At 51.9% G+C, this 25,346-nt stretch overlaps 2 protein-coding genes across 2 annotated transcripts; one reads left to right on the top strand and one right to left on the bottom strand.

Moving 5' to 3' along the window:
* Positions 1-526: 526 nt before the first annotated feature.
* Positions 527-21,890, bottom strand: tnrc6ba (trinucleotide repeat containing adaptor 6Ba). Its single transcript, XM_084456653.1, has 22 exons — positions 21,629-21,890; positions 19,825-19,912; positions 19,060-19,081; positions 18,350-18,730; positions 15,142-18,186; positions 14,839-15,000; positions 14,355-14,551; positions 14,081-14,152; positions 13,328-13,531; positions 12,989-13,108; positions 12,592-12,720; positions 9,437-9,613; positions 9,120-9,221; positions 8,568-8,763; positions 7,850-7,999; positions 7,123-7,281; positions 6,229-6,372; positions 6,020-6,112; positions 5,619-5,846; positions 4,089-4,159; positions 2,760-2,893; positions 527-2,651 (listed from the first exon to the last, which is right to left on the bottom strand). The coding sequence occupies exons 2-22, from the start codon at positions 19,879-19,881 to the stop codon at positions 2,069-2,071; spliced, it is 6,426 nt and encodes a 2,141-aa protein (XP_084312779.1). The 5' UTR covers positions 19,882-19,912; positions 21,629-21,890; the 3' UTR covers positions 527-2,068.
* Positions 21,651-24,573, top strand: LOC311323749 (putative endonuclease 4; the record flags this gene model as incomplete). The annotated part of the gene is given in 10 exon segments (XM_084456047.1): positions 21,651-21,761; positions 22,136-22,212; positions 22,285-22,354; positions 22,494-22,703; positions 22,816-22,934; positions 22,939-22,996; positions 23,186-23,317; positions 23,534-23,638; positions 23,809-23,938; positions 24,513-24,573. Coding segments are annotated over 9 exon segments (930 nt in total). The 5' UTR covers positions 21,651-21,761; positions 22,136-22,167.
* Between the last annotated feature and the right edge of the window lie 773 nt (positions 24,574-25,346).

Below are 25,346 nucleotides of genomic sequence, written 5' to 3'. Positions count from 1 at the left end.
GACGGATCATCACCTGTCTCCCTTCGAGTCCAATATATATTGCCTACCTCGCTGCAAAGTCTGCTGCACTGCGAAGGACTGATGTTTTCGGGGAAATACTCCGAAATCCAATCTCTCTCATTCCCGTCTCAGTTTCTCCATTGACAATATCAATGATGTCATCCACAGACGTTCACAAGTGCCCGGATTGCCTTAAAGACGACGCGCAGCTGCCGGGCACTGCATGACGTGTGCCACGCCGTTCTACCGAGGTTACGTCGTTGTTGTGTCTGCGCAGTGAACCCATTGTAGATTTCATTCACGCATTATATAGGCTACCTATACTCTGCATGCCAGTTGAAGCCCGCTCAACAGTGCGTTAGGTAGCTTATGTGAATGCTGCTTTGCACGGCAGTCAACCAGCGAGATGTTTTATCTAATCGACCAAGGTCACATTTCCAGTGGTGTCCAGGTTACACAGCATACAGCAATCTAAACGAACTGTTACCATCTGAGCTGTATCCACGAAATAAATGACAACTACAGCTTTAAATTCAACCTTTATTTTTGAAGAACCCTTTGTTCTTGTCTACTTTAAATTATGTTCCTCTCCTTTTTGAACCTGAACAGGAGTGCTAAAGGCTGCCTTAATTTAAACCGACAAACAAAAAACAATATATGCATTAGTGCCAACGTTCCATCTAAACGTTCCATCAGTCACACTCACTTTGCATACACCTTAATCAAGTGTACACACGCGCGCGCACACACACACCATAATCAAAGTGGACACGCACACACACACACACACACACAAACCTAATGCAAGCATTCACAAACATTTATTTGCTCCCGTGACTGGGACAGATAAGTGTTTAGAGGCACGCACACGCACGCGCAAACACACGTTACTCATGAATGTCTCGTGGACAGAAACATTCACCACTGTAGAAACACAGGCACTCCCAACATACATCATCATCATTTCCTCCTCCATGTGATCATACTGTCAGTCCTTATCGTCCACGCCGAGGCTGGAGGGCGCCTGGTACAGCTGTGGGAAATGTGTCATCCATCTTCACTATGACAATGTATGTATAATAATGAGCTTGACTGAGTACAAAAGAAAAATACACATCGAGGTCCGTTTTTGAAAAGAAAAGAAAACAGAAGGACATCTCTGGGGTCCACTGTTCCACATAGTGTTTTTTCGTTTTAATCTTTGAAACAAAAACAGAAAAACTGTCAAATAGAAGGAGGATGTGAGGGGGGGGGGGTTCTGATTCAGGCCAGCAGTTGATTGGTCGATTGGTTTGTCCGTTCACCGGTGGGTGGGTGGGTGGCTGGGTGGGCAGCAGCTTTGTAACATAACTGGTTGACCTTTAAGTTTGCGATTTGTCCTCCTGTAAAAAGTGTTCTGTAGACTAGATGTGTGTTCCGTCCTACTGCTCTATCCAGTAGAAGTGTGTGTTGTCTTGTGCATTAGTGTGTGTGTGTGTGTGTTCTGGTTCTGTCCTGTTATGGGTGTGTGTGTTCCGTCTCATCCTCTGACAGCGTTTTGGGTTCTGCAATTGTGTTCTGGGTTGTGTAGGTGTCAGTGTGTCAGGGTCCTGCAGGCGTGTTGGTTGTTCACACAGGACAGGGGGGACATCATGGTGTTGTTTCCCAGGTTAAGCCTACACACTGGCATGCCTGAGAGATTACAGGACCTCCGGGTGAGAGCGCGAGTTTTGATTGGTTACTCTCTAGGAGTGTGAGTTCTGATTAGTTACTCTCTTGGATGCAGTTCTGATTGGCTACTCTCTAGGAGTGTGAGTTCTGATTAGTTACTCTCTTGGATGCAGTTCTGATTGGCTACTCTCTAGGGTAAAGGGAAGAGAGATCCAGCTGAGTATGGGAGTCCAATGGATTTCAAGTCTTGCTTTATAAGTCTTCATTTAAGGGTGCAAGGTGTTTGACTGCGTGTGTGTGTTGGTATGCCACCCTAATGCGAGTGTGTGCGTGGATCTGAATGGTAGTGACCAGTGCAGTCTGGTGTGTGTGTGTGTGTGTGTATGTGTGTGTGTGTGTATGTGTGTGTGTGTACATATCAGTCAGTCCCCCCTCCCAGCAGGTCACCAGGCAGCAGAGCAGCAGGACTTCCCATCTGGTGTCTCTCGTCCAGGGCTGGAGACCCCCACAGGCTGCTACCGGGGTACCCCCCGCCCCCCATTCCTCCCCACAGACCCTGCCTCCCGGCCTCCACACCCCCGGCCCCGGCCGCCCTGCCTCCCCCAGCCCCGTTGTTGCTCCACTGGGCAAACACCCCTAGGCCCTGCCCCTGGCTGGACCCTGGCTCCAGGGAGCCGCCCGCACTGTCCAGACTCTGCCAGCCAGAGCCGCCGGGGGCCCCCGAGCCCCCTCCCCCGTTGCTGCCTCCCCCAGGAGCAGAGCCCCCCTCTCCTCCGCGTTGTCTGTCGCGGTCCCTCTCTCCCCCAGGGAGGCTACTGTTGTTGGCCCCCACCGCCGGGTTCATCCCTGGGGCTCCCTGGCCCCCAGATCCAGACCCCCCCACTGGGGCCCCCGCCGATCCTCCTCCTCCTCCTCCTACCGCCTGGGAATGTGCAAAATAGCGAGCCACCTCCTCCTCACTCACGAACTCCGCCAAGATGGTGGTGTTACCCAGCACGCACCTGCAGCGAGAGGAGGAAAGGGGAAGAGTGTGAGGTCATCATCATGTGAAGGGGGGTACAACGTTACGTTTTGTTCAGATGGGAGAGAGAGTTAGGGGCGTGGCATACATGTGCAGTGCGCTCTGGGCTTTGGCGGCTTCCTGTCTGGAGCTGTAGCGAATCAGAGCGCTGCCCTGACCGAGGTGAAAGGTCAGGAGAGGGCCGTGCTGCATGCAGATGGTCCTCAAGGTGGAGCCGTCAATCTGGAGGGACATGGATAAGTTAATGATGGACACGTGTGTGTGTGTGTGTGTGTGTGTGTGTGTGTAGCCCTTTACACACATAGATCCCTGTACATTACTGTGAAATCCTACCCGGGGCAGCTAGTGATTTTCTCCATTCATACATGAGCTACATGCCGTGACATTCCCGTGTTGCGCCTTTACAAACATGCCAATTCCGAGATAGAACACCCAAGGGACAGTCCAGCAGATGGTCTAGGCCAAGCAATTACAAAGCTTGTTGTTACAAAAAAAAATAAAAATATTTTTGTTGCTTTTTATACGATCAAGACCTTAATATAGGCTACATTTTGCAATGCAGAGAAATGTGGAGCGCATTTGCCATGATGGGGTGATCGGGTACGTCATACATACGTTTTTTAAATATTTAATTTGGATTATCACATACTTGGCTCAGAATGAAGATGATTATGATCAAATTTAATGATGTACCTAATGGCAGTGCAATTATGTATCATTTGGATGGATGGATCGGCCTGGCAACGGAGGCTTCATTAGGCAAACTAGATCGGAGTGGAACCGACCTACTGGACCTATAGGCCTACATTAAAAATAATTAATACATCCTAATAAAATACCACAATTAATCATGTATGCTGAGTAACGAAGTTAGGTACTGAATAATCTGTCTATTTTGGAAATGTAGGTAGAGGGGAAAAAAAGGTGCCCCAAACCTACGGTCAGAAAAAAAATGTATAGTCTGTCAGGTGACCAAGATTTTCTGTGGTTGAAGACAGCTATCTAACTATTTGGCTCACGTGAAAATTATCAAAATATATTTTTTCCTTTGGGTGAGTTTTGGAACTTCCAGGAGCGCCTGAAATCCATAGTCTTTTCCGCCAGACTGACCTTTACAGCTTCTGTTAACAACACAGCCTTATCTACAGTTCCCAGGGAATTACATTAGGCCTGGACGCAAGAACCTGGCTGTGCAGATTTCCTGAGAAATCCTGTTCCTACAGTACATGCCCCCAAACAGGTGTTTAATAGGAAAGCTTGTATGTGTGAATGTGGTTTGTGTCTATGAGCCAGGGTTGTGAAGACAGTTTTTTTGTGGAAGTGTATGTTTTTGTGAGTGAGTGAGTGTGAGCATATGAAGAGAGAGAGAGAGAGAGAGAGAGAGAGAGGAAGAGATAGTGTGTGTGTGTGTGTGTACCTGTGGAGTGAGATTGCTGAGCACCAGCCAGCAGCTTCCCCTGCAGGTCCCACCATCGTTCCAGGCCGAGCCTGCAGAGAGAGAGGGATAGAGACACACACACATCAGGTCTCTGCAGAGAGAGAGGGTAAGAGACACACACATCAGGTCTCTGCAGAGAGAGAGGGTTAGAGACACACACACATCAGGTCTCTGCAGAGAGAGAGGGATAGAGACACACACACATCAGGTCTCTGCAGAGAGAGAGGGATAGAGACACACACACATCAGGTCTCTGCAGAGAGAGAGGGTAAGAGACACACACATCAGGTCTCTGCAGAGAGAGAGGGTTAGAGACACACACACATCAGGTCTCTGCAGACCGACCGACACAACCCTGACCTCTCTACTGACCCCACGCCTGCTCTCTGCTCTGTGCTGCGCCTGGCTAGCCTTACACTCACACTGAATGGCTATTTCCTTTCAACTAAATCAAACTCGTTCCTATTCCAGGTCCTAGGCTATGGCACCAGTTGGTTGACTTGTTTATGGGGGAGGAGTCTGGGTGTATGGGGGAGGAGTCTGGATGTTGGGGAGATGACAGGTTGATGATGACTGATGGTCCTGTGCTTTTGGATGATGAAACCCACAAGACAGTCCTGAAAGACTGTCTCTCCAAAGTTGGGTCCAAGTCCACTATTTGCACATCGAAATGACGCTGCCAGCACAATGAGTCTCTCAGCTCAAATACACGGCAAATCCATGTTGGCTATGAACTATTTGCAAATCACTACAAACTCCCTTCTAATGCTCTTTATGCAGTCCAAATGACTATTACTGTGAGCAACTATCGACTAACTGTCTGAACTCAGTAAATCAAACAAATGGTTCGCTACTTGCCATCTTGTAGGCAAATGCTGTGTGCATGAACCACACTCTTGACTGCTTCATCTGAAGTCCATGGAGAAATAGAGCATGCAAGCATATGTGCTGAGCTGAAATACAGTTATTTCCCTGGCATTCAAAAATGATGTCTTGCTTACGACCAATAAACAATGAAAATAAAGAATGACCAAACCAGTACGAATGAGGGAGGGGGGTGATAAACTATACTTGGGTTGGGGGAAGGGACACTGGCACTGAAATAATTATCTACTAATTTCGCTTTCCCTCTTTAGACTCTAAGCCAAACCAATTATACTGAACTTTTTTTGGTTTGACAGTTATAAGGTAGGACACAGAGTATCACAGATGCCACTTTCAAGACAACACCAGAGCTGTGTTCGGAATCGCTCCCTCGTTCCCTCACTCCCTATTCCCTATATAGGGTTCACCATGTAGTGAACTACCTAGGGAACGGAGAAAATGTAGGGTAAATGCACTGTTCCCTGGAAATCAAGGTGAATTGTGGGTAATAAATAGTGGACTATATAGGGAACGAAAATTCTGTGGAGAATTCGGACACTACAAACAAAATGGCTGACGCCCTATATAGTGCACTATATAGTGAATAGGGAGCGATTCCGAACACAGCACAGGTTTGAACATTACCTGGTCCGTATCGTGTTTCCTGGCTCCCGCTTGAGCCACCCCAGCCCCTCGCTGGAGCCAATCGTGGGGCGCCACCCGACCAGGGTGAAGGCGACGACTGCTTCTGATTGGCGAGTCCTGGAGGTGGGCGGGGAAGCTGGGACTGGTGGATGTTGCGATTGGCCTTCCACAGCTTGTTGTGTCCAATAGGCTCTGGAGGCCAGCTAGTCTTATACTCTGTGTACTTTGCTGTGTGGGAACAGGAAACAGGAAATGAAGACTATGTGAGGTTTGGGACGTCACTCCTGGTCCTGCTTAGACCAGGAACACTGGTCTAAGCAACATAGTTGGTTGTGAAGGAGAGAGAGAGAGAGAGAGAGAGAGAGAGAGAGGGAGAGAGAGTGAGAGTGAGAGAGAGTTACCTGAGTTGTGTGCGTTGTTAAGGGGGCTGTCCGAGGCACTGTAGGGCCAGGCACCAGGTGAAGGCAGCAAGGTGTTGAGGGGAGGGGTGGATTCTACAGTAACACACACACACACACACACACACACAATCAAGATCTATTCCAAAACCAGTGACAGGGAGATGTAACACGCATGTCAAAACAACGTGTGCCGTGGCGTGCGCTCTTACCAGCGTTGTCTCTTAACAACTGGTGCTCGCTGTCGTTGAGGTTGGACGGCCCCGAGTTTCCCATCATGCTCCCTGGGGTCATGTAGGGGTCAGACTCGGGGTCGACACTGGGGATTCCCTTCCAGGGCACGCCTGGCTGGAACTCTGGTACGGCAGGAAGAAGTAGACAGGAGGACTGTTCATCAGCAGCAATAGGGCCACATCCCAGCCCTGAATCTCTCATAAACCCAGGAGCACCATCTCCCACAACATGTTCCGTGTTAGTAGACGCAAGGCTCACTTGTAAAAGAGGCTCTTGCCTCATTGTGACTCCCTGTCTAAATGATGTGAAATAACAAAAAATAACAGATAGGATTCGAACCACCCCCCTTCCACTTGTACCACCCCCCTTCCACTTGTACCACCCCTCTTCCACTTGTAAACTGCATTCAAGGGACATTATTAGGTCCTCTGGCACTGAGCTTTTAATGGTTCCTATAGCAGCTGTCAGTTCTTATGCCCCCAGCCTTTGGAACACCCTGCCAGAGGACCTGAGAACGTCTGGGACCCTGGTAACTTTTAAGCAAGATCTTAAAACATACCTTTTTAATGTTGCTTTTTCCACGTAGCTTTATTTGTGTTAATATCTTAAACTATTCTTAATTTGTATTCTCCATTTTTATTTATTATTAGTAGTATTATTTTAATCCTTTTAATTGTATTGTTTCTTTTAAATCCGTTCTCATTGTGTTTACATGATTTGTGTTTTTATCCATCTCTTTTTATACAAAACACTGTGTGCTACATTGAGCTGCATGAATGGTGTTATAGAACTAAAAGGACATTGACATGATCTCCCAGGCAGGCAGGCTCCTCTGCTGGTTGTAGGTAGTGGGCCAGTAGGTCCTTACTCACCAGGGGGCCAGCTGGAGGTGCTGGGTTTGGAACCCATCTTGTTTCCGGGGGTGCGGTGCCAGTGGTCCCCCTGGGGGGGCAGGCCAAGCCCCTCCCCTCCCAGCATGTCATACTGGGCGTATGGAGAGCCCCCCCTAATCTTCATAGGAGGCACGGGACCTGGGGGAGGAGGGGACAGGGAGGAATGGAGGAGAGTGATAGGGGGGAGAGTGATAGGGAGGAGAGTGATAGGGAGGAGAGTGATAGGGAGGAGAGTGATAGGGAGGAGAGTGATAGGGGGGAGAGTGATAGGGGGGAGAGTGATAGGGGGGAGAGTGATAGGGAGGAGAGTGATAGGGGGGAGAGTGATAGGGGGGAGAGTGATAGGGAGGAGAGTGATAGGGAGGAGAGTGATAGGGGGGAGAGTGATAGGGAGGAGAGTGATAGGGAGGAGAGTGATAGGGAGGAGAGTGATAGGGGGGAGAGTGATAGGGGGGAGAGTGATAGGGAGGAGAGTGATAGGGGGGAGAGTGATAGGGAGGAGAGTGATAGGGAGGAGAGTGATAGGGGGGAGAGTGATAGGGAGGAGAGTGATAGGGAGGAAAGTGAAAGGGAGACGGGTGGAGAGGGAGAGAGGGTGAGTAAGACCCAGGGCGGATACGGGGGAGAGAGAGAGAGAGGAAAAGTAAGATATGAGCCGGATAGTTTTGGTGACGACGTCGGATGTTTGAGCGTCGGCTCTTTTTACCGTTCTTGTGGAGGGCGCTCTCCGGTGGCGAGGGGTTGGGGGAGTGGCCCTCCATCATCCATTTGAAGCGCGACTGCTGCCCCCCCATGTCCTTCATGCCCCCCGGACCCCCCAGCTCCAGATTGGACAGGTGCGCCCCGGAACCAAACCCTGAGAGGGGGGGAGAGGACGGGGGTTTGAGAAGACGGATGGTCACTCTTGTTACCCCGCGCCAAGCTCGGTGGTGCGATCACCACCAGGCATTATTTAACGACAGAGCAAAGATCGTTGGTGCCGTCGTCCGGCTGATGACTTGTAAATAAAATGGTAAATGGACTGCACTTATATAGCGCTTTTCCACCTCACTCAAAGCGCTTTACAATGGCCTCTCATTCACCCATTCACACACACATTCACACACCAATGGCGGTAGCTGCCATGCAAGGTGCTAACCTGCTCATTGAGAGCAATTTGGGGTTAGGTGTCTTGCTCAAGGACACTTCGACATGTGGACAGTCGGAGCTGGGATTCGAACCGCTGACCCTTCGATCACTGAACGACCCGCTCCAGCAACTGAGCTACAGCCGCCCCTTGTCACGCGTACTATCGGGGTAACGACGTGACGAGAGACGATGTGTCTGAGAGCGTCCATCAGGCTGGCCTGTCTTATCGTGTGAACACACCCAGCACATCCACCATTGTGTGAAACGGACACAACACAATCTTGAAGACTGCTCACCGGAGTAGCCGCCCTGTGCCCTCTGCTGTAGGTCTGCCACCGAGACCCCCAGGCCGGGGTGGGGGAGCGAGTCCCCCATGGCCAGCTTGGGGCCCCCCACTCCCAGGTGAGAGGGGGAGAGCTTACCCCCGGCTCCCACCCCCCCGACCTGCTGCTGCTGTCGCTGCTGCTGGAGCACTGCCATGATCCGGGCCAACTGAGGAGGAAGAGGAGGAGGGCGTGGAGGGGGAGGAAGAGGAGGAAGAGAAGGAAGAGGTGAAAACAGGAGAAGTGAGAAAAGGACCAAGGGGTTTGTAATGCGCCTGTAGGAGGGTGTGTGTGTGTGTGTGTGTGTGTGTGTGCGTGTGTACCTGTTGAGGGTCAGCCTGCTGGCGTACGTTCTGGGGGAACTTTCTCTGGTTCTGTAGGAGGGTGTGTGTATGTGTGTGTGTGTGTGTGTGCGTGTGTACCTGTTGAGGGTCAGCCTGCTGGCGTACGTTCTGGGGGAACTTTCTCTGGTTCTGTAGGAGGGTGTGTGTATGTGTGTGTGTGTGTGTGTGTGTGCGTGTGTACCTGTTGAGGGTCAGCCTGCTGGCGTACGTTCTGGGGGAACTTTCTCTGGTTCTGTAGGATCTGCTGAGGCTGCTGCTGTTGCTGGAGGAGGAGCTGGCAGGCCTGGGAGGGACAGAGAGAGAGGGGGGGGGGGGGGGGTCACACTCTGGTCAGAGAACCGGCCTTCAACCAGCCAATGGGAACAGCCAGATCTATAGGAATACGTTGCAATACAAGATGGACTCCCACATCAGCCGTGGATGATGTGGGACACTGGTTATGGTTGGGATATGGAAGACTTGTTTAGAGTGAGTCGGGTGAGTTTGGGGACGACTCACCAGCTGGAACTGTAGCTGTGGGGGGTAGATGCTGCTGAGCATGGCGATGTGCTGCGGAGACAGCTGAGGGGGGAACACGCCGCCCCCCCCCACCCCTCCTCCGACACCCCCCACCCCACCGACGCCCCCCACACTGCCACTGGGAGGGGCCATCTGCTTCAGCACGGAACCTGGCACCTGGAACACACGGGAAAAACACGCGTGCGCGTTACCGTGGGCACCTCGGAACGTAGAGCACTCGGGGTGTCGCCGTAGCTACAAACAATTATTCAGCTCCTTATGCAAGAGGTCCGGTTAGTTCTGAACTGTTTTCTATTGAGAACTTCTTCTTTTCTGTGAGATAATTGCGATTTAAAAGAAAATGGGTTTTTCCTGCATAAAGGATTTTTTGGCGGCCCCCGACGAGATTTTAGCCAGAGCCAAAGGAAAATCACCAGTGCCAAAATGCTAAAAATTGAGAATAAAAATAGCAATTCAAATCCTCTCCAAATGTGTTTGATAGCTTGTTTCAAGTGCAGCCCATCCCTCTTTCTTTCATTGTCCATGGTTTGGACCACTAGTAATCAAGATCATTAATAGACAGGTTATCAGTATCTTAAACATTTTGTCTTCATATCCATTTTGTGTCGTGTCGGGAGATTTCTTGCGATTGTGAAAAGTGAGCTCAGTCAGAACGACAGCAAAGAACATAGGCCTATATACGCTGGTAGGCTACTCGGCAACTCGGCATAAAACTGAGGTTTCCCCCAAATATTGTGTGCACATCACCCCCCAAAGACCCATTCTGAGCCAGGATAAACCCTGATATTGCTGGCATACATGATACTTAGAGAAACAGCTCATCTCTTATTTCTGCCTTGTAGTCAACGTTAGAGGCAACAGCAAGCTGCCATCAAATCTCACAGTGCACTTCTAACCAGCCAAGATTAGGATCCATTTGAGCCTCGATGATCCGCCAGTGTTATTATGGTATAGTTGGTTACTATGATATCAAGCCATTGGTTATTAGGATATCATGGCCTTCCTGATCACACAAACTCACATTCTACAGTATTTCACTCTGTAGATCGGTCTCGTCATCCACCCATTCAAAGATATTGATCAGGCCCATCACAACCATTTATACCGTTTATTTTATATGGGGTGGGTTTGATACAACGACTGTACCCACTTGATACAATGATACAATTACTAACCCACATTTCGTTGTTTTGATTGGTTGTAGCTATTGTAATCCAATTGCGTCCAAAGGCATCTTGGTCTGCAACCGTTGATAATGTCCCCTTGGAAATTGAAAATAAAGCAGGACTTCCAGACCCATTCACATTTGTGTGAACTGGGTCTGGCGAAGTCAGGCTAATAGAGTGATAAAGTCTATGGGAACGACACAGCTCTTCTTATTTAGGGCTCTGGCCCAAGCCACCTCTCTTCCCTGATAACCACACAGCTCTGGTCTCTCTGGCCCAGCCACCTCTCTTCCCTGATAACCACACAGCTCTGGTCTCTCTGGCCCAGCCACCTCTCTTCCCCGATAACCACACAGCTCTGGTCTCTCTGGCCCAGCCACCTCTCTTCCCTGATAACCACACAGCTCTGGTCTCTCTGGCCCAGCCACCTACCTTCCCTGATAACCACACAGCTCTGGTCTCTCTGGCCCAGCCACCTCTCTTCCCTGATAACCACACAGCTCTGGTCTCTCTGGCCCAGCCACCTCTCTTCCCTGACAACCACACAGCTCTGGTCTCTCTGGCCCAGCCACCTCTCTTCCCTGATAACCACACAGCTCTGGTCTCTCTGGCCCAGCCACCTCTCTTCCCTGATAACCACACAGCTCTGGTCTCTCTGGCCCAGCCACCTCTCTTCCCTGATAACCACACAGCTCTGGTCTCTCTGGCCCAGCCACCTCTCTTCCCTGATAACCACACAGCTCTGGTCTCTCTGGCCCAGCCACCTCTCTTCCCTGACAACCACACAGCTCTGGTCTCTCTGGCCCAGCCACCTCTCTTCCCTGATAACCACACAGCTCTGGTCTCTCTGGCCCAGCCACCTCTCTTCCCTGATCACCTCACAGCTCTGGTCTCTCAATCCCCCTCAAGTTCTCTTTCTCTCTCTCTCTTTCTCATTGATCCAAGGTGTATTTCCTCTCCACATTGAGCGTGTTTATTGAGCCAGACTTGTTAGCTGACCAGTAGTCTGGTCAGACGGGCCACCTCCCTGGAAACCACACGCCTTTTCCCAGAACAGCAGCTTGGGGCGGGGTCAATAGGACCCCGGTCAGTATTGAGTCGTCAGGAGGAGCGATTGATCCAGGAAGCTAGGTTGATCAGTCACAGGACAGGTTTAGTGCTGACCGCTACACAGCCTTGTGTAACCCTCTTAGTGAAGGACTGGACAGACCTGACACACTCAGCAGTCTTATCCAGAGCTGCACCAGAGAGACTACGGTGTAATTACTGCCGCAAGGCTGGACTGTAGGTACTGTACACGGGGTCATGTACATGTTCACTTGCAAGCTCATAATCTCATCGTCGTAGTAGCTAGCTAAATGGTAGCGTTATAGTCAGCTAGCAGCCTAGCACCACCAGTAACGTTACACCAAAAAGCCATGTTCTAGGGGTTATTTGATGAACTGACCACATAGTTTGAAGCAACAATGCAACTCTCTGAAAATGTATTACAATTAAATAAAGTGACATATTAACAGTCATACAGACAAAATTGCAACTGTCAAAGAAAAAATGGCGGTGGGTGAGGAGTTCACGACTTCCGGTTGAAGAAAAATGGAGCTCATGCAGAACACGAAATACAATGCAACTGCTTCTGCAATGCAACGGCGCGCTGTCACAGCCTTCCACTGAAAATGACTGGAGGTGTAACGCAGCAACGCAATCATGCAATCTGTGTGGACGAAGCATAAGATGCGCGGACAAGACCAGGAGTCTTAAGACGCATTAGAATGGCTTGCAGATGTATATCTGTCATTTCTATATTTCTCTAAATAAAAAGAAAGTTGAAAGAAAGAATGGCTCGCAGAGGCTCAAATAGTTCATTACATGAGCATATGGGGCTCTGGTCCAGAATTTCGTAATATAACATGTTGTATATACGATATGAGGCTATATAATATGGCGTATAGAAATTATAATATTAGTTACCTGAGGTGACAGGAACTGATGAGGCACTTGCGCCCGTATCCCTGGGGACGGGTTTATAGGTGACACGCCAGGCTGGTGTCTGGACTGGCCCATTCCACCACCGGCCCCACCAAAAATGTTATGCCCACCCTGGGAGGGAGGGAGAGAGGGAAGGGTGGTTCAATACATGCCCAACCACTCTTAGAAGTGAAGAGGACAGCAGTGAGATATGTTAGGAGAGAAGATGAGATGGACACACGGACAGGTGAGAGAGGCAGACTTTGGACGGAACTTTAAACGTAGAGGTTTTGGGATAGCATTTTTGATCATCATGTGATGGAATTATAATCCAACTTCTTGTTGAAAGGGAGCTACTGTGGTGTGATTGGCTGGTGGAGACAAGGGGACGTGGCCTTACTTGTCTAGGGGGGATAGTGTGGCTGTAGAGGGGGTGGGACTTGTAGACAGTGGGCGGAGAGTAGGGAGAGCAAGGCCCCTCCTCACCAAGGCACCCTTCCTGATTGGTGAAAGGCAAGGTCTGCGGAATGCAGGGACAGACGATGGGGGTTGCCCGATTTTGGGAGGGGGGATAAGTGGAGAAGAGACAGAAAGGACAGACAGGAAATAAAGAGTAAATATAGGGGGAATATAAAAGGAAGAAAACAAACGAGAGATCAAAGAGAGTGTGTTAACAAGACAAGAGGACGTTAGCGAGAAGTCACCCATAAACGTGGCTGTGTGTGTTTTTGCGTGTTACCTTGTCATAGTAAGGCCCAGGGTCCCCGGGCCCCATGTCTTTGGAACCAGGTGAACGGAAGACCATCCCTCCTCCTCTCCCTCCTTTTCTCATCTCTTCGTTGTAGTCATTCAGCCCCATCCCTCTCTTCTCTCCCTCCATCTTCTTATCCTGGGGAGGAGGGCCCGGTGCCAGGTCCAGGGGTCGACCACTGGGGTCATCGCCCTGAAAAACCACAAGGCGGTCAATATCACGACATGCTGTGTCATCTTCATCGAGTTGGGTCCTACTAAGACAACAGCTCAATCACAACCCATACACAGTCCACAACAGTATGGGTCTCAATGCAATACATCATACTGAATACTAACATTATGCATAATGCATGCATAGAGATTAGCAATATGGTGTTTGCATATCTAAGAGTTATCTGCTGTAGAGTATCTGTTCTGAATCAGGAAGAAGGGCATTCATGACTGCTGCATTTTAGCCCCTCCCTCCCGCTAGCCTTACATATTGCAGTTGACGGTTTTATCTGCTCTGGTAAAGTATTTCCACACGGTTGATTGTAGTCAAGCATTGGGACATACAGTACATCCATGTTTCTTTCTGTCTTGCTGCTTGAGCCACGCAGGACATCTATGACAACAACAACCCACAGCGCCCCCTGCTGCATATCTGCTATAGATGCATTGCCACTGCTTTATTACTGACATACACCACATGAACAGGTTAAGCTATTCTGTGTAACCCATATCAGGAACGTTGACTCACCAGGAGACCCATGTTGGAGAACTGTCTGGCCACAGGGTTCATCCAGGACTCCCCTCCTGCTTTCAGAGGACCCTGAGGAAGAGGGACAGACCGGTCACAACCAACAAGTGCAGCCATTTTTTTTCCCCCAAGCTATAAAGGCTGAGAGAACCACATTCATCTCCGATCTCCTTCCTACCCCAAAGACCCAATCTAAACCCAAACATGTGTCTTTGATTCACAATAATGATGTATCAAGAGTACCCCCTGACCCGCCCCCTCCCCACACACACACCTTGCTGTTGGTCTTCTTGCCCCCAGCATGGCCTGGGCCCCAGCCACCACTGTTGTAGGAGGAGTTGCTGCCCTGTGACCCAGCGCTGTTCCACACTCCTCCTCCTCCCTCCTCATCCTCCTCCCAGCTGGGGTCACGCGAGGCCGCCACAGGCCCCTCCCCCTCACCCCATCCGCCATCTTGCATAGACTTAGAACCTGCTGGGGAGAGAGAAGTCGTCAGTCGGTTATATACCACTGTGCCTTGTGTTAGAGGTTAGTCATGTAGCAGCAACAGAATAGAGTTCCGATACATGTTTGTTTGGACAAATAGGTAAATTAATCCATTTTGAATCAAATCAGAGCTATTAATAGGCTTTGAAAAAGGGGACAGGTTCATAGAAAATATGCAGAAGGTCAACTGGAGCAATTCTAGAGGAAACGGACACTTCTGAAGTTCCAACCGCAGCTCTACTGTGGAGCAGTAGACGCGCCTCCTCCCTCACCGGGTTTGACGGGGTTGGGGGAGGCGTTCCCCCAGCCTGAGGATTTCCCCACCTCCGCAGGGTCGCCCCAGCCGGTGGGGGTGTCGGTGGGCTTGCCCCAGGCCACAGTGCCGTCATCCACCAGCGGACTGGAGGGAGAGCCCCCACCCCACCCTGACGGAGCTAGAGGTAAAGACGTACAAAAAGTACAGATTCACTGCGTGTATATATATATATATATTATTTTTATTTTTTTAAAACATCACCCTTTCATTCATATTGTCTAACCTCTACTAAAGAAACACACAGCAGCGAGCCTCTTACCCATCCCAGGAGCTTTGCCAGGTCCGTGCCCTGGGTTGACGTCCCTGCCCCCCCCCGGGCCGGAGGGCTGTCTCCCGGCCTGCTGCATGACCGGAGGCCCCTGCTGCTGCTGCTGCTGCTGTGGGGGGGCGGGTCCGGGGCCCTGGCCGTGCGCCGGCGCCTGCTGGCCCGATGGAGCGCCGCCACCGTCGGCGCCGCTCTTGTCCCACAGGTGAACAGGCTTGTAGTTGTAGTGGGTGGGGTCTCCCCAGGCCGAGGTCCCGTCGTCCACCTCCATCTTCCTGCTGATGGACTGAGGGCTGGGCTCCTCCCAGCCGCTAGGCTCCGCCGCCTCCCCTCCGGACCCGCCGGGGGTGGGTCCGGCGGTCCAGCTCGAGCTTTGGTTCTGGGCCTGGGGAGGCGCCTGGCGGCCGCCCCAGCCCCCTTGCATCACCCCCTGGTCCTGGGGCTGGGGCTGAGGCTGGGGCTGAGGCTGGGGCTGGGGCTGGGGCTGGGGTGGTGCCGGAGGGCCTTTCGCTGAGGCCAGCTGGCTGTTTGGCATCTGCGACGGGTGCATCTTGCCGCACCCAGCCCCTCCCCAACCCGCGTTGTCTCCTCCTCCTCCTCCTCCAGTACCTCCACCTCCCCAGGCTCTCTTTGGGGCTCCTTCTTCCCAGTTACCCCATGTACCGACCTCGGAGTCCCCGCCCGAGTTTCCCCTGCCACCTCTCCTCTCATCTCCCCATCCTCCTCCACCTCCTCCTCCTCCACTGTTAGATTTGGGTTCTCGCTCTCCCCAGTCATCCCCACCCCCACCCCTCTGTCCACCCCAACCGCCTCCTCCTCCTCCTCCTCCTCCCTCTCTCCCCATCTCTTTCCATCCTCCTGTCCCTTTCTCCTCCTGGCTCCCTCCCCAGCCTCCTCCAGCCGGGTTACCCTGTTGTCCAAACTCTCCTCCCCATCCTCCTCCTCCTCCTCCACTTCGGTGACCCCTCCACTCCGACGCCCCTTCGTTCCCCCAGCCTTTTCCCTGCCCCTCCCCAGGACTCATCCTTCCCCAGCCACCCGAGGGCTTCCCCTGTCCCGGTCCGAGACCTCCCCCCCCCCCGCCCCCCGGCCCTCCCACGCCGGCGGCCAGGGCTCCGGACTGCGAGACGCCTGGGTTCCTAGTGCTGGAGCCCGAGGACGGGGGCCCCCTGCTGGGCTGGGAGGCTCCAGAGCTGCTGCTGGTGCTGCTGCTCTCCCAGCCCTCCCCGGAGGAGCCGGCCGCGGGGGGCAGCCCGGGGTTGGAGGCCTGGCTCGGGAGAGAGGAGGACGACGACGACGGCCCTCCGCCCGCAGGGTCAGAAGACCTCGCGGCGCCGGACGGGTACTGAGGCGCCGCCGGGGGCGGATTAGTGCTTTTGGATGAAGATGACGAAACTCTTCCTCCTCCACCTGTGGTCTCGAGGTCCCAGGCCACGTTCTGTTTGATCTGGGTCTGGCCCCAGCCGGTGTTGGACAGCACGCGGGGGTCCAGGTCGGCCCGGCTCAGCAGGGTCTGTAAGGCCTCCTCGGCGTTGGCGCCCGGGTGGTACTGGGGGCGCTGGTGCCCCTGGTAGCCCGAACCGTGGTGCTGATTGTGGGACCCGCTGCTGTTGCCCGACCTGGAGTTCCCCCCTCCGCTAGAGGACGACGTACCTCCCCCGCCCCCTCCTCCTCCGCGGCCGCCGCCCAGACCCCCTCCCCCCTCCCCCGCCCCTCCCTCCCCTTTCTGATTGTCCCAAGCTCTTGTCGTGGTCATGGGGGCGGAGGAGGAGGACGAGGAGGAGGAGGGAGGGGGGTTGCTGACATTGCTCCCCCCGCCACCCTCCCCTACCAGATTGCTTCCTCCGCCCACGCTGCTCCCCCACTCCCCTCCTCCCCCCCCTCCCCCTCCTCCTCCTCCTCCTCCCCATCCTCCCTGAGATACCCCGGGGGTTCCGTGTCCCCCTCTACCAGCGCCCCAGGTGTTACTGCCACCGCCCTGGCCTGCATACCCCCCCCATCCCGAGGCTCCGCCCTCCCCGCCCTCAGCAGCTCCAAGCTCCCCCGCTCCTCCGTCGCCTCCTCCCCCCTCCCAGGCATCAGTCCTTGAGGCACCCGTTTTGGAGTTAGCAGCTGGGTAAGGCTGGCCCCTCCAAGAGGAGGAGGAGGAGGTCTGCGAGGCCTGGGGGAGGAGGTTGTCTCCCCCGGCACCCCCCCTGCAGTCTATCCCTCCCCCGTCTCCCGCCGTTTTTGGTCCCGCTCCAGTCTCCTGCGATGTCACTCCCGCTCCCCCGCTCCCCCACTCCCCACCCCCCCCTCCTCCTCCGGCCATCTTGGCTGCCGAGTGCTCTCTGTCTCTGGACTGCATTTGGTGAAGTAGTTGGTGCTGATGAGCGTTTGATTGATTCACAGATAGAGGCGGGTGCTGGAGGAGGGGGCTGTTGGCAGGCCCGGGCGCGGGGCCACCGTCCGATGAAGCGGCCCCAGGGGCCCCGTCCTGCAGCGCCAGGGCGGGCCAGGCCGACGGGTTGGCATTTGGATTGAAGTTGGCACTGGGGTTCCCCCCTCCTCCGCTGCCGACCGGGGAGCCGTCCTGGTTCCCCGGCAGAGGGGGGGCTTTGGAAAGGGAGGGGGGCAACGCTGACCCGGCTGCGACAGCCGCGGCCCCACCCGTGGGACCCTGCTGGGAGGCAGCCCCCCACGCAACACTGCCAGACTGCATACATTCATTGGGCAAAGGGAACGAGGGAGTAAGGGATGATTGGTCGCCACCGGAGGCGCTACCGCCGCTGCTATTGGCTGTTCCGCCGCCCTCGCCTGTCGCCGACGAGGCCCCGCCCCCTCTAAGGGATAAAGCTCCGCCTCCGTCGCCCCCGGCGATGCTAGGCCACTCCTCGAGGTCCGAGTCGTCCACTATCACCTTCTCCCTGCCCTGAGAGGGGGTGTGGCTACCAGAGCCCGCCCCCCACATGGAATTTGCATAATACAAAGAAGAATTAGTAGAAGAAGCAGCGATTGATGATGAGGTGAGGGGCAGTGAGGAGGCTGGACCCACACAGCCTGGACTGGAATCTACAGGGGGAAATAGAATGAGAAAACCATGATTAAGGAAAAAAAGACTTCTTCAAATACTGCCTTACAAGAATACTTAGTTTCTAAATATTGCATCGTTTCTTTCGAAAATGCTACTTCTCATGGGAAGCAACAAGGCAGAAGGACCAACCTGAGGCAGCGGCCATGTTAGCGTTGGGCCCCCCGTCCCCCCCTCCGGCGGTGCCTCCCCCCAGGAGCATGGAGGACAGCGGGGGCTGGCCCCTCTTCAGTAGCACTTTGTGGTCCTGCTGGCAGCGGAATCGGGGGGGCACTTCGCGGGGCATGTAGCGCTGCTGCTGGGGGGGCGGGGGGGCACCGGGGCCCTGGCCGGCGGGGGGCTGTCCGTTGGCCACCGCGGCCCGCTTGGCATTGTTCCCTCCTCCTCCCTGGGGGGGGGCGGCGGCGGGGGAGGGGGAGGCAGAGGAGGGGGGTCCAGGGCTGGGGGACGCAGAGCTGCTGCTGGGCAGAGTGGCAGGAGACTGGCCAGACAAGGGCTTGGTTGATTCTGGCACTGAGGAAGAGACAATGGAAAAAAGAAGAGGTTAGATGTACCAACCCAGAGAGTAAGAGAAAGAGAGAGAGAAAGAGAGAGAGAGAGAGATGAGAAATAGAGGAGAAGAGAGGCAGAGCCGGAGAGGGAGAAGATTAGGGGAGGAGTGTGTCTCGAGTGCGTTGCCAGAGTGACAAAGCACATAACCAACAAACAGTTATGCAAGAATAGAATGGAATGGCAGAGAGAGGTGAGCAGAGCAGGAGAGACAGGTGGGTGTTTTGATGTTAACATAGGAACCAGGTAAACCTAGCAGTTTACCAGACCACCCAGACAGAGAAATGGCTTACCTTTGCTTTTGTGCTCGGTAACCTGAAAGAGAAGACGGAAGCGTAAGCTGACAAAATGTCCGTTAAGGCAGACGCACAATGTCAACAACAGGAAGATATCATGAGTGCGTGCCTTCTCGATCACGCAACCCAAGTCGTAGACACAGAGATCTGTCGGACTGACGGGATGCTGGAGTGAAAGCCAGGCACCAATGTGCGCGCGGTGCTTCCACGTTCACTCGCTCATTCATAACCGAGTAGAAAAAGAGAGCCATTTCAACGATACACGAACACTTGGTCATGAGGATGGGAGATGTGTGCACGGTACTACTTTAAGAAAGAGCATTCCCTGGTCTGGGTAGGGTGCCAGTCATAACAGGAACACCTATTCATGATCCTCCAGGCATCCAGACTTGTTGTTTATGTAGTAAACGCCTGGCCAACGCTGCAAAACTTAATATTCCTCTTCTGTCACATTGACACGATAGACAAACATGCCTGTGTGCTCACAATGATTGACAGTCTATGACCTGTAGGATCGGGCGCATCAGTGAGCTACAGTATTGAATGCTTATTTCACCCCACTTAAAGTACAGAGAATGCACATTATCTGTGTAGTAGCCTATAGGTGGCAACAGAAAACCAATCCACAACCTTGTTGCTTTAAGTAAACGCCATGCTCCCACCGAGTCACACAGGACCAGTGGTTCGACCCCATTGCCTACAACACTGAGCAGAGGATGAATGAGAAGAGGGAGTACAGAGTGTAGTTGTGACCATCTTTACCTTCTGAGAGGTTTCCCTTTTCCGTTTGTCGTCTTTTTTCCTTTTCTTGTCTTCCATGAACCACTGTTCCCTTTCCTGATACTCCTTTCTGTTGACCAACAAGAAGAAACAAACTTGAAAACTTCACACATCTAATGCTGGGACAGGTGCGTAGAAGAAAAGGTCCACCGAGGTGGATCAACTAATAAAGAAAAGTTTCACACTGTCTCTACTTGCAATAAGGTTTATTCACAATAGACGTTTCGGTACTATGACCTTCATCAGTGTTACAAACCAACAAGAAGAAAAAGCCAATGCGCTGTTATCTACGAGCGCAGCAACACAGTCCTCTGGATTGTACAGGTGTACTACTCTGTACTATAAGGACACTTCACTGGACAAATCAGCCGTCAAAGCACAGGGCACTGACAGCGTCAGAGGATTGCTCTGCACGTCATGCACTCACGCACACCACCCCATATGGTAATTATCCCCATCATAAACGTGCACAAAATTCCAAGCGTATCCTTCCTTAGCCAATGTGTATAGGCCCTGAGACCTTGCCGTTATGTCGTCTGAATGGCTACAGACTGGTACAGCAGCACTGCAGCCCGGTTGAAGACTAACTACACTGCACAGTTACAAGTTATGATTGGTCTTAAAACTATAACTATTATAACTAGTAGTTACCCAAGGAACAACACTACAAGGGGTCTCCATTTTGGAAGATGTAGTTTGGTAGCCTTAAGCCCAGAGACCAGCCTCAAATCACAGGCATGGGCAAGAAAAGCTGGCTACATTGTACACTTTGAGCCCAAGAGCGAGCATTCAAATAACATCCGTCAAGCCTGTTATGGCAAGGGTAGATACCTAGGGGCCTAAAAAGACACATTATTTCACAGTCAGTTGTTCATGTAGCGTACATTCCAACGAACCTGCCACGGGTCCTATTCATTCAACACAGCATCGTGCTATGCTGCTTGTGGCAGATACGAAACGAACCTCCACCGCTAGGTAGCCTATACCTTGAACAGGGGCCTCGCAGTTAGCTAGAAAGTAAGCTAGTTAACATGACCGTTTAATTATCTGTGCCACTGAAATTATCCAACTAGTGGTCAGAATATCGTTCAAAGCTACACTTTATGACGTTAAACTGCTGAGAGCATGGGTGAGAGTCTAATCGATGGTCACACTAAGGTCCGAGAGCTGCTTCTGCAGCTGTGGTGGGCTAAAAATGGACATGACGCTGCCAGCATGCTCATTCAGCAAATACATATTCAGATAAACACGAAGCTAATTGGAATGAATACACGGGAATGACAGCTGCTACATAACTAATTAGTTCCAAACTAGTACTATCGTTATGATGCGATGAATAGCTAGTGCTAACGTAAGGTAGCTAGCTAGGTGGCTAACGTCAGCTAATGAAATGCTTGCTAACTTGCTCAGTTCATGTCATAGTTAGGTGGCTAGCTAGATCGCGTATTTTTCTATATGTAATATGTCCAGCTAGCTGCCAAACTGCTGGTACTTTTCTGGCTAGCAAACTGACGTTCGGCTATCCTAGCCAATGTAGTAAATCTGAGCTAGCTAGCTAGCATGCCAATCTTGGCAACATAGGCTGATGATAGCCAACGTTAACGCTAACGTTACATGCATGTGAAGGCATACCATTAGCACCCTGAATACTTGATAATGAAGTAGCTAGCCACTATCTTACAGTAAGCGTTAGTGTTCAGTGTAACGTTAGCGAGCTCTAGCTAGTTAGCCGCCTTGAAACCCGAAAGCTAGTAGGTACTGTGACAAGGTAACGTTAGCTACTCACCTCAGGAATCACATATGAATTAGAGCTAGCGTATAAGCTAGCTAGCCAGGCTAAAGTGCTTCAGTGTGGATTTTTTTGCTCCTTGAGGCATTCGAGGCTACATCAACACAGCAACGCATCAACGGATAATCGAGTATGTGCTAAGTAAATATACTCGAGTAAGCTACTGGTTCGTAAGTAAGAACTATGGTAATGTAAACCTAATGTGCAGAAGAATTTGAATTTTAAAGCGCTGTAAAGTCAGTTGGTTGACGATCGGCCATTTTGCTGCTCGGATTGAAGTGTCCTGCTGGCTGGCCAACTACTGGATGATAGCTAATGTTAGCTGGCTAGGTCTCTGAGGGTTTGGGGTGTTAGCTGGCTAGCTGCGAGGGACATTTTTCAAAGTTATGATAAACAAGGATGAACTATGGTAAAGTGATTGTGAGTGACCATGATTACACAGGCCTCGTTAGATGCGTTGAGTGTGTATGTTTTTTTTCTCATAAACTGCATTACATTTTTAAGATAGACTCCAGACTGTCATACTTTCAAGCATCATGGGTCCAAAGAGGAGAGGAACTGCCAGGAAAAGGAGAGCAGAGGAAGAGATTGAAGGAGAGAAGGACACAGAAGAGGCTGGGGCAGGTGAACCTGTAGCAGAAGACAAGCTGAAGGAAGAGAGAAGGGAGAGGAATAGCGGACATGGAAGTAAGAAGTACATTGGAGCTCATGTCTCCATAGCAGGTAGGAGATCCATGTCACTCATTCATCTCTAGATTTTAACCTTTTACTTATAAGTGTGTTGATTACCTCAGAATGTTCTGTTTCCCCTAGGAGAGGGGCTATAGCAATCAGTGTCAGTATTGGGCTACATCTCTCTCAGGTGGGGTATGGAAGGCGGTCGAAGCGAGCGTGGAGATGGGAGGTCGTAGTTTCGCCATGTTCCTGGGCTCACAGAGGTCCTGGAAGAGACCCTCTTTGGACCTGGCAGCAGCCGCCAAGTTCCAGGAGCGGTGTGTCCAACAGGGGTTCAAACCGGCCCACATACTGCCACATGGGTCCTACCTGATGAACTGTGGCTCTCCTAAAGATGGTTAATTCACACACACATACATCTTTTCAGAACCATCAGTTCTATCCATTATATTCTAATCTAGGCCTACCGGTGTGTTCCATTCCATTCCCTCCATGTGTTCCGTGTCCAGATGTGTTTGAGAAAAGCCAGGCCCTGCTGGTGGATGAGCTGGGGAGATGCAGTGCTCTGGGGCTGAGCCTGTACAACTTCCACCCTGGCTCCTCTCTGGGAACCATCACCACAGAGCAGTGTAGAGAGGATCGCCCAGGCCATCAACCATGCTCACCAGCAAACACCTGCGGTAGTCACAGGTACTGTAAACTGGGGCTCACCATGGGGCCGGGTTGAGTCGTTGTCACTAGAGCTGTCTTCTTCTTCCTCTCTCTCTCTCTCTCTCTCTCTCTCTCTCTCTCTCTCTCTCTCTCACTGTGTCCTCTCTCTCCATCTCAACTCCCCCCACTCTCCCTCTCTCCCCACTTTCTCTCCCCCTCTCGCCTCAGTGCTGGAGAATATGTGTGGTCAAGGCAGCACGTTGGGTGGGAGGTTCAGTGAGCTTCGCAGCATCATAGACAGGGTGCGTGACCAGACCAGAGTGGGCGTGTGTCTGGACACCTGCCATGCCTTCGCTGCTGGTGAGTGTCAAGAAGAGCAAACTACTTAGGTGCTACCTTTGTACCCCCCCTGTTGTGACTTAAAGGGGAATTCTGCCAAAATGATTGATTGTTTAACGCCTTGACCCATATCATCCAAGATGCTGTGTATTATTGAGGTGCATACTGAGACCCATCTCATGTTGGAGAATGTTCTCCCCCAAACAAGAAAACTAAAATGATCTCCCCCTTCCCCAGGTTATGATCTGTCTGCAGAGGGAGGGGTGAAGTCCATGCTGGACGAGTTTGACCAGACAGTAGGACTCTCCTACCTCAGGGCCGTCCACCTCAACGACTCCAAAGGTGAGAGTCCTGACTGAGGAACCCAGCGCTGCTCGCTCAGTGGTGGACTGAGGACTAACAAGCCAATCCAATCAATCAGACTTGCTTTTGAATGTGCGTATCACCTAAAAATGTGTCAACAACTCTGTTTATGATACAGACTATTTCAGCTGTGACTGATTGATTGACAGGCAAACTGGGCTGTCACCTTGACCGCCATGAGGACATTGGACGAGGCCAGATCGGAATCTCTGCATTCCGTGACATCATGAACGAGCCCCGACTGGACAACATCCCTATGATCTTAGAGACCCCGGGACGGTGAGATCAGGGGGGGCATGGTGGAGATGATTAAGGGGGGGCATGGTTGAGATGAGAAGGGGGGGGGGGCATGGTTGAGATGAGAAGGGGGGGGGCATGGTTGAGATGAGAAGGGGGGGGGGGGCATGGTTGAGAGGAAAAGGTGTGGGGGGCATGGTTGAGATGAGAAGGGGGGGCATGGTTGAGATGAGAAGGGTGGGGCATGGTTGAGAGGAAAAGGTGTGGGGGGCATGGTTGAGATGATAAGGGGGGGGGGCATGGTTGAGATGATAAGGGGGGGGGCATGGTTGAGATGAGAAGGGGGGGGGGCATGGTTGAGATGAGAAGGGGCATGGTTGAGATGAGAAGGGGGAGGGGCATGGTTGAGAGGAAAAGGGGGGGGCATAGTTATGAGGAGAAGGGGGGGGCATGGTTGAGATGAGAAGGGGCATGGTTCCTTTTTACGCTCTTGAATATTCCTGTGAATGTACTCTAAAGGCCAGTTCCAGGACACGTCAGATTATTTTCCTATTCAATTACATCTAGTCCTAATCTATTTCTAGGACACTGGCTCTTGATGTTTTCCTCGTTACAGCCCTGGGCTTGAGTATGCTGAGCAGATTGAGCTGCTGTACTCCCTCTGTGAGAAGAACTAAAGCACAATTACTAGTCACACTGTCCCTACAACCTCCTTCCAACATATAAACAACCTTCCACTACCAATGATCTGGAGATAGCTAGTCGGGGACCAATAAGGATGATGCAACTCTCATCTCAACGTCCTGTTTTTGCTTATGATTTTTGCTTGAATTGTTTTGATACAGTAGCCCTGTTAAATGTTTTCCAGGATATTGTTGTTTTTTGATAAAATTCAGTTGAAAGATAATGTGTCAATTAATTTACTCCACCAACCTCTCCCCATACTCACCTTATCATTGAAATGCATGTGTAGGGACGACTGTAATGCCCTTCATTCCATTACCAAGTCCCCCCACCCTCCATTCATTTGTCACCTCTGCTTTCCTCCCCTATCTCTCCCTCCATTCGTCTGTCACCTCTCCTATCCTTCCATTCCTCCTCATACTCGGAATCAGAGCGTTGTAGGCCAGGTCCAAGGCTGACCAGGTGAGTGCATGGGGCGCGCGGTTCACATAGAGGGTCAGGGACAACACGACGCGTATAGGAACAGGATGTTGGGGAGACAGGTAGACGTGCAGGTGAGCACGGGAGAGCCGTAACGCATAACTTGACAGAAGGCTTCAATGAGCTCTGTCCATTGCATTCTGTTATGTGAGCAACAGCCTATCTATTAAATATTAGAAACGTACTGACCTGTGACCTTTTTGGGGACTCAATCATATTTATCTTCCCTCTGGAGAATTATTGGCAGGATCAGTAGACTACTGTATTCAACCCCCCTCCTCCCTTT

The sequence above is a fragment of the Borostomias antarcticus genome (genome assembly GCF_949987555.1).
Source record: "Borostomias antarcticus genome assembly, chromosome: 22".
In the NCBI taxonomy this organism is placed as follows: domain Eukaryota; kingdom Metazoa; phylum Chordata; class Actinopteri; order Stomiiformes; family Stomiidae; genus Borostomias; species Borostomias antarcticus.
Note: the sequence above shows the minus strand (reverse complement) of the source record. Positions and strands in the feature narration are given on the sequence as shown.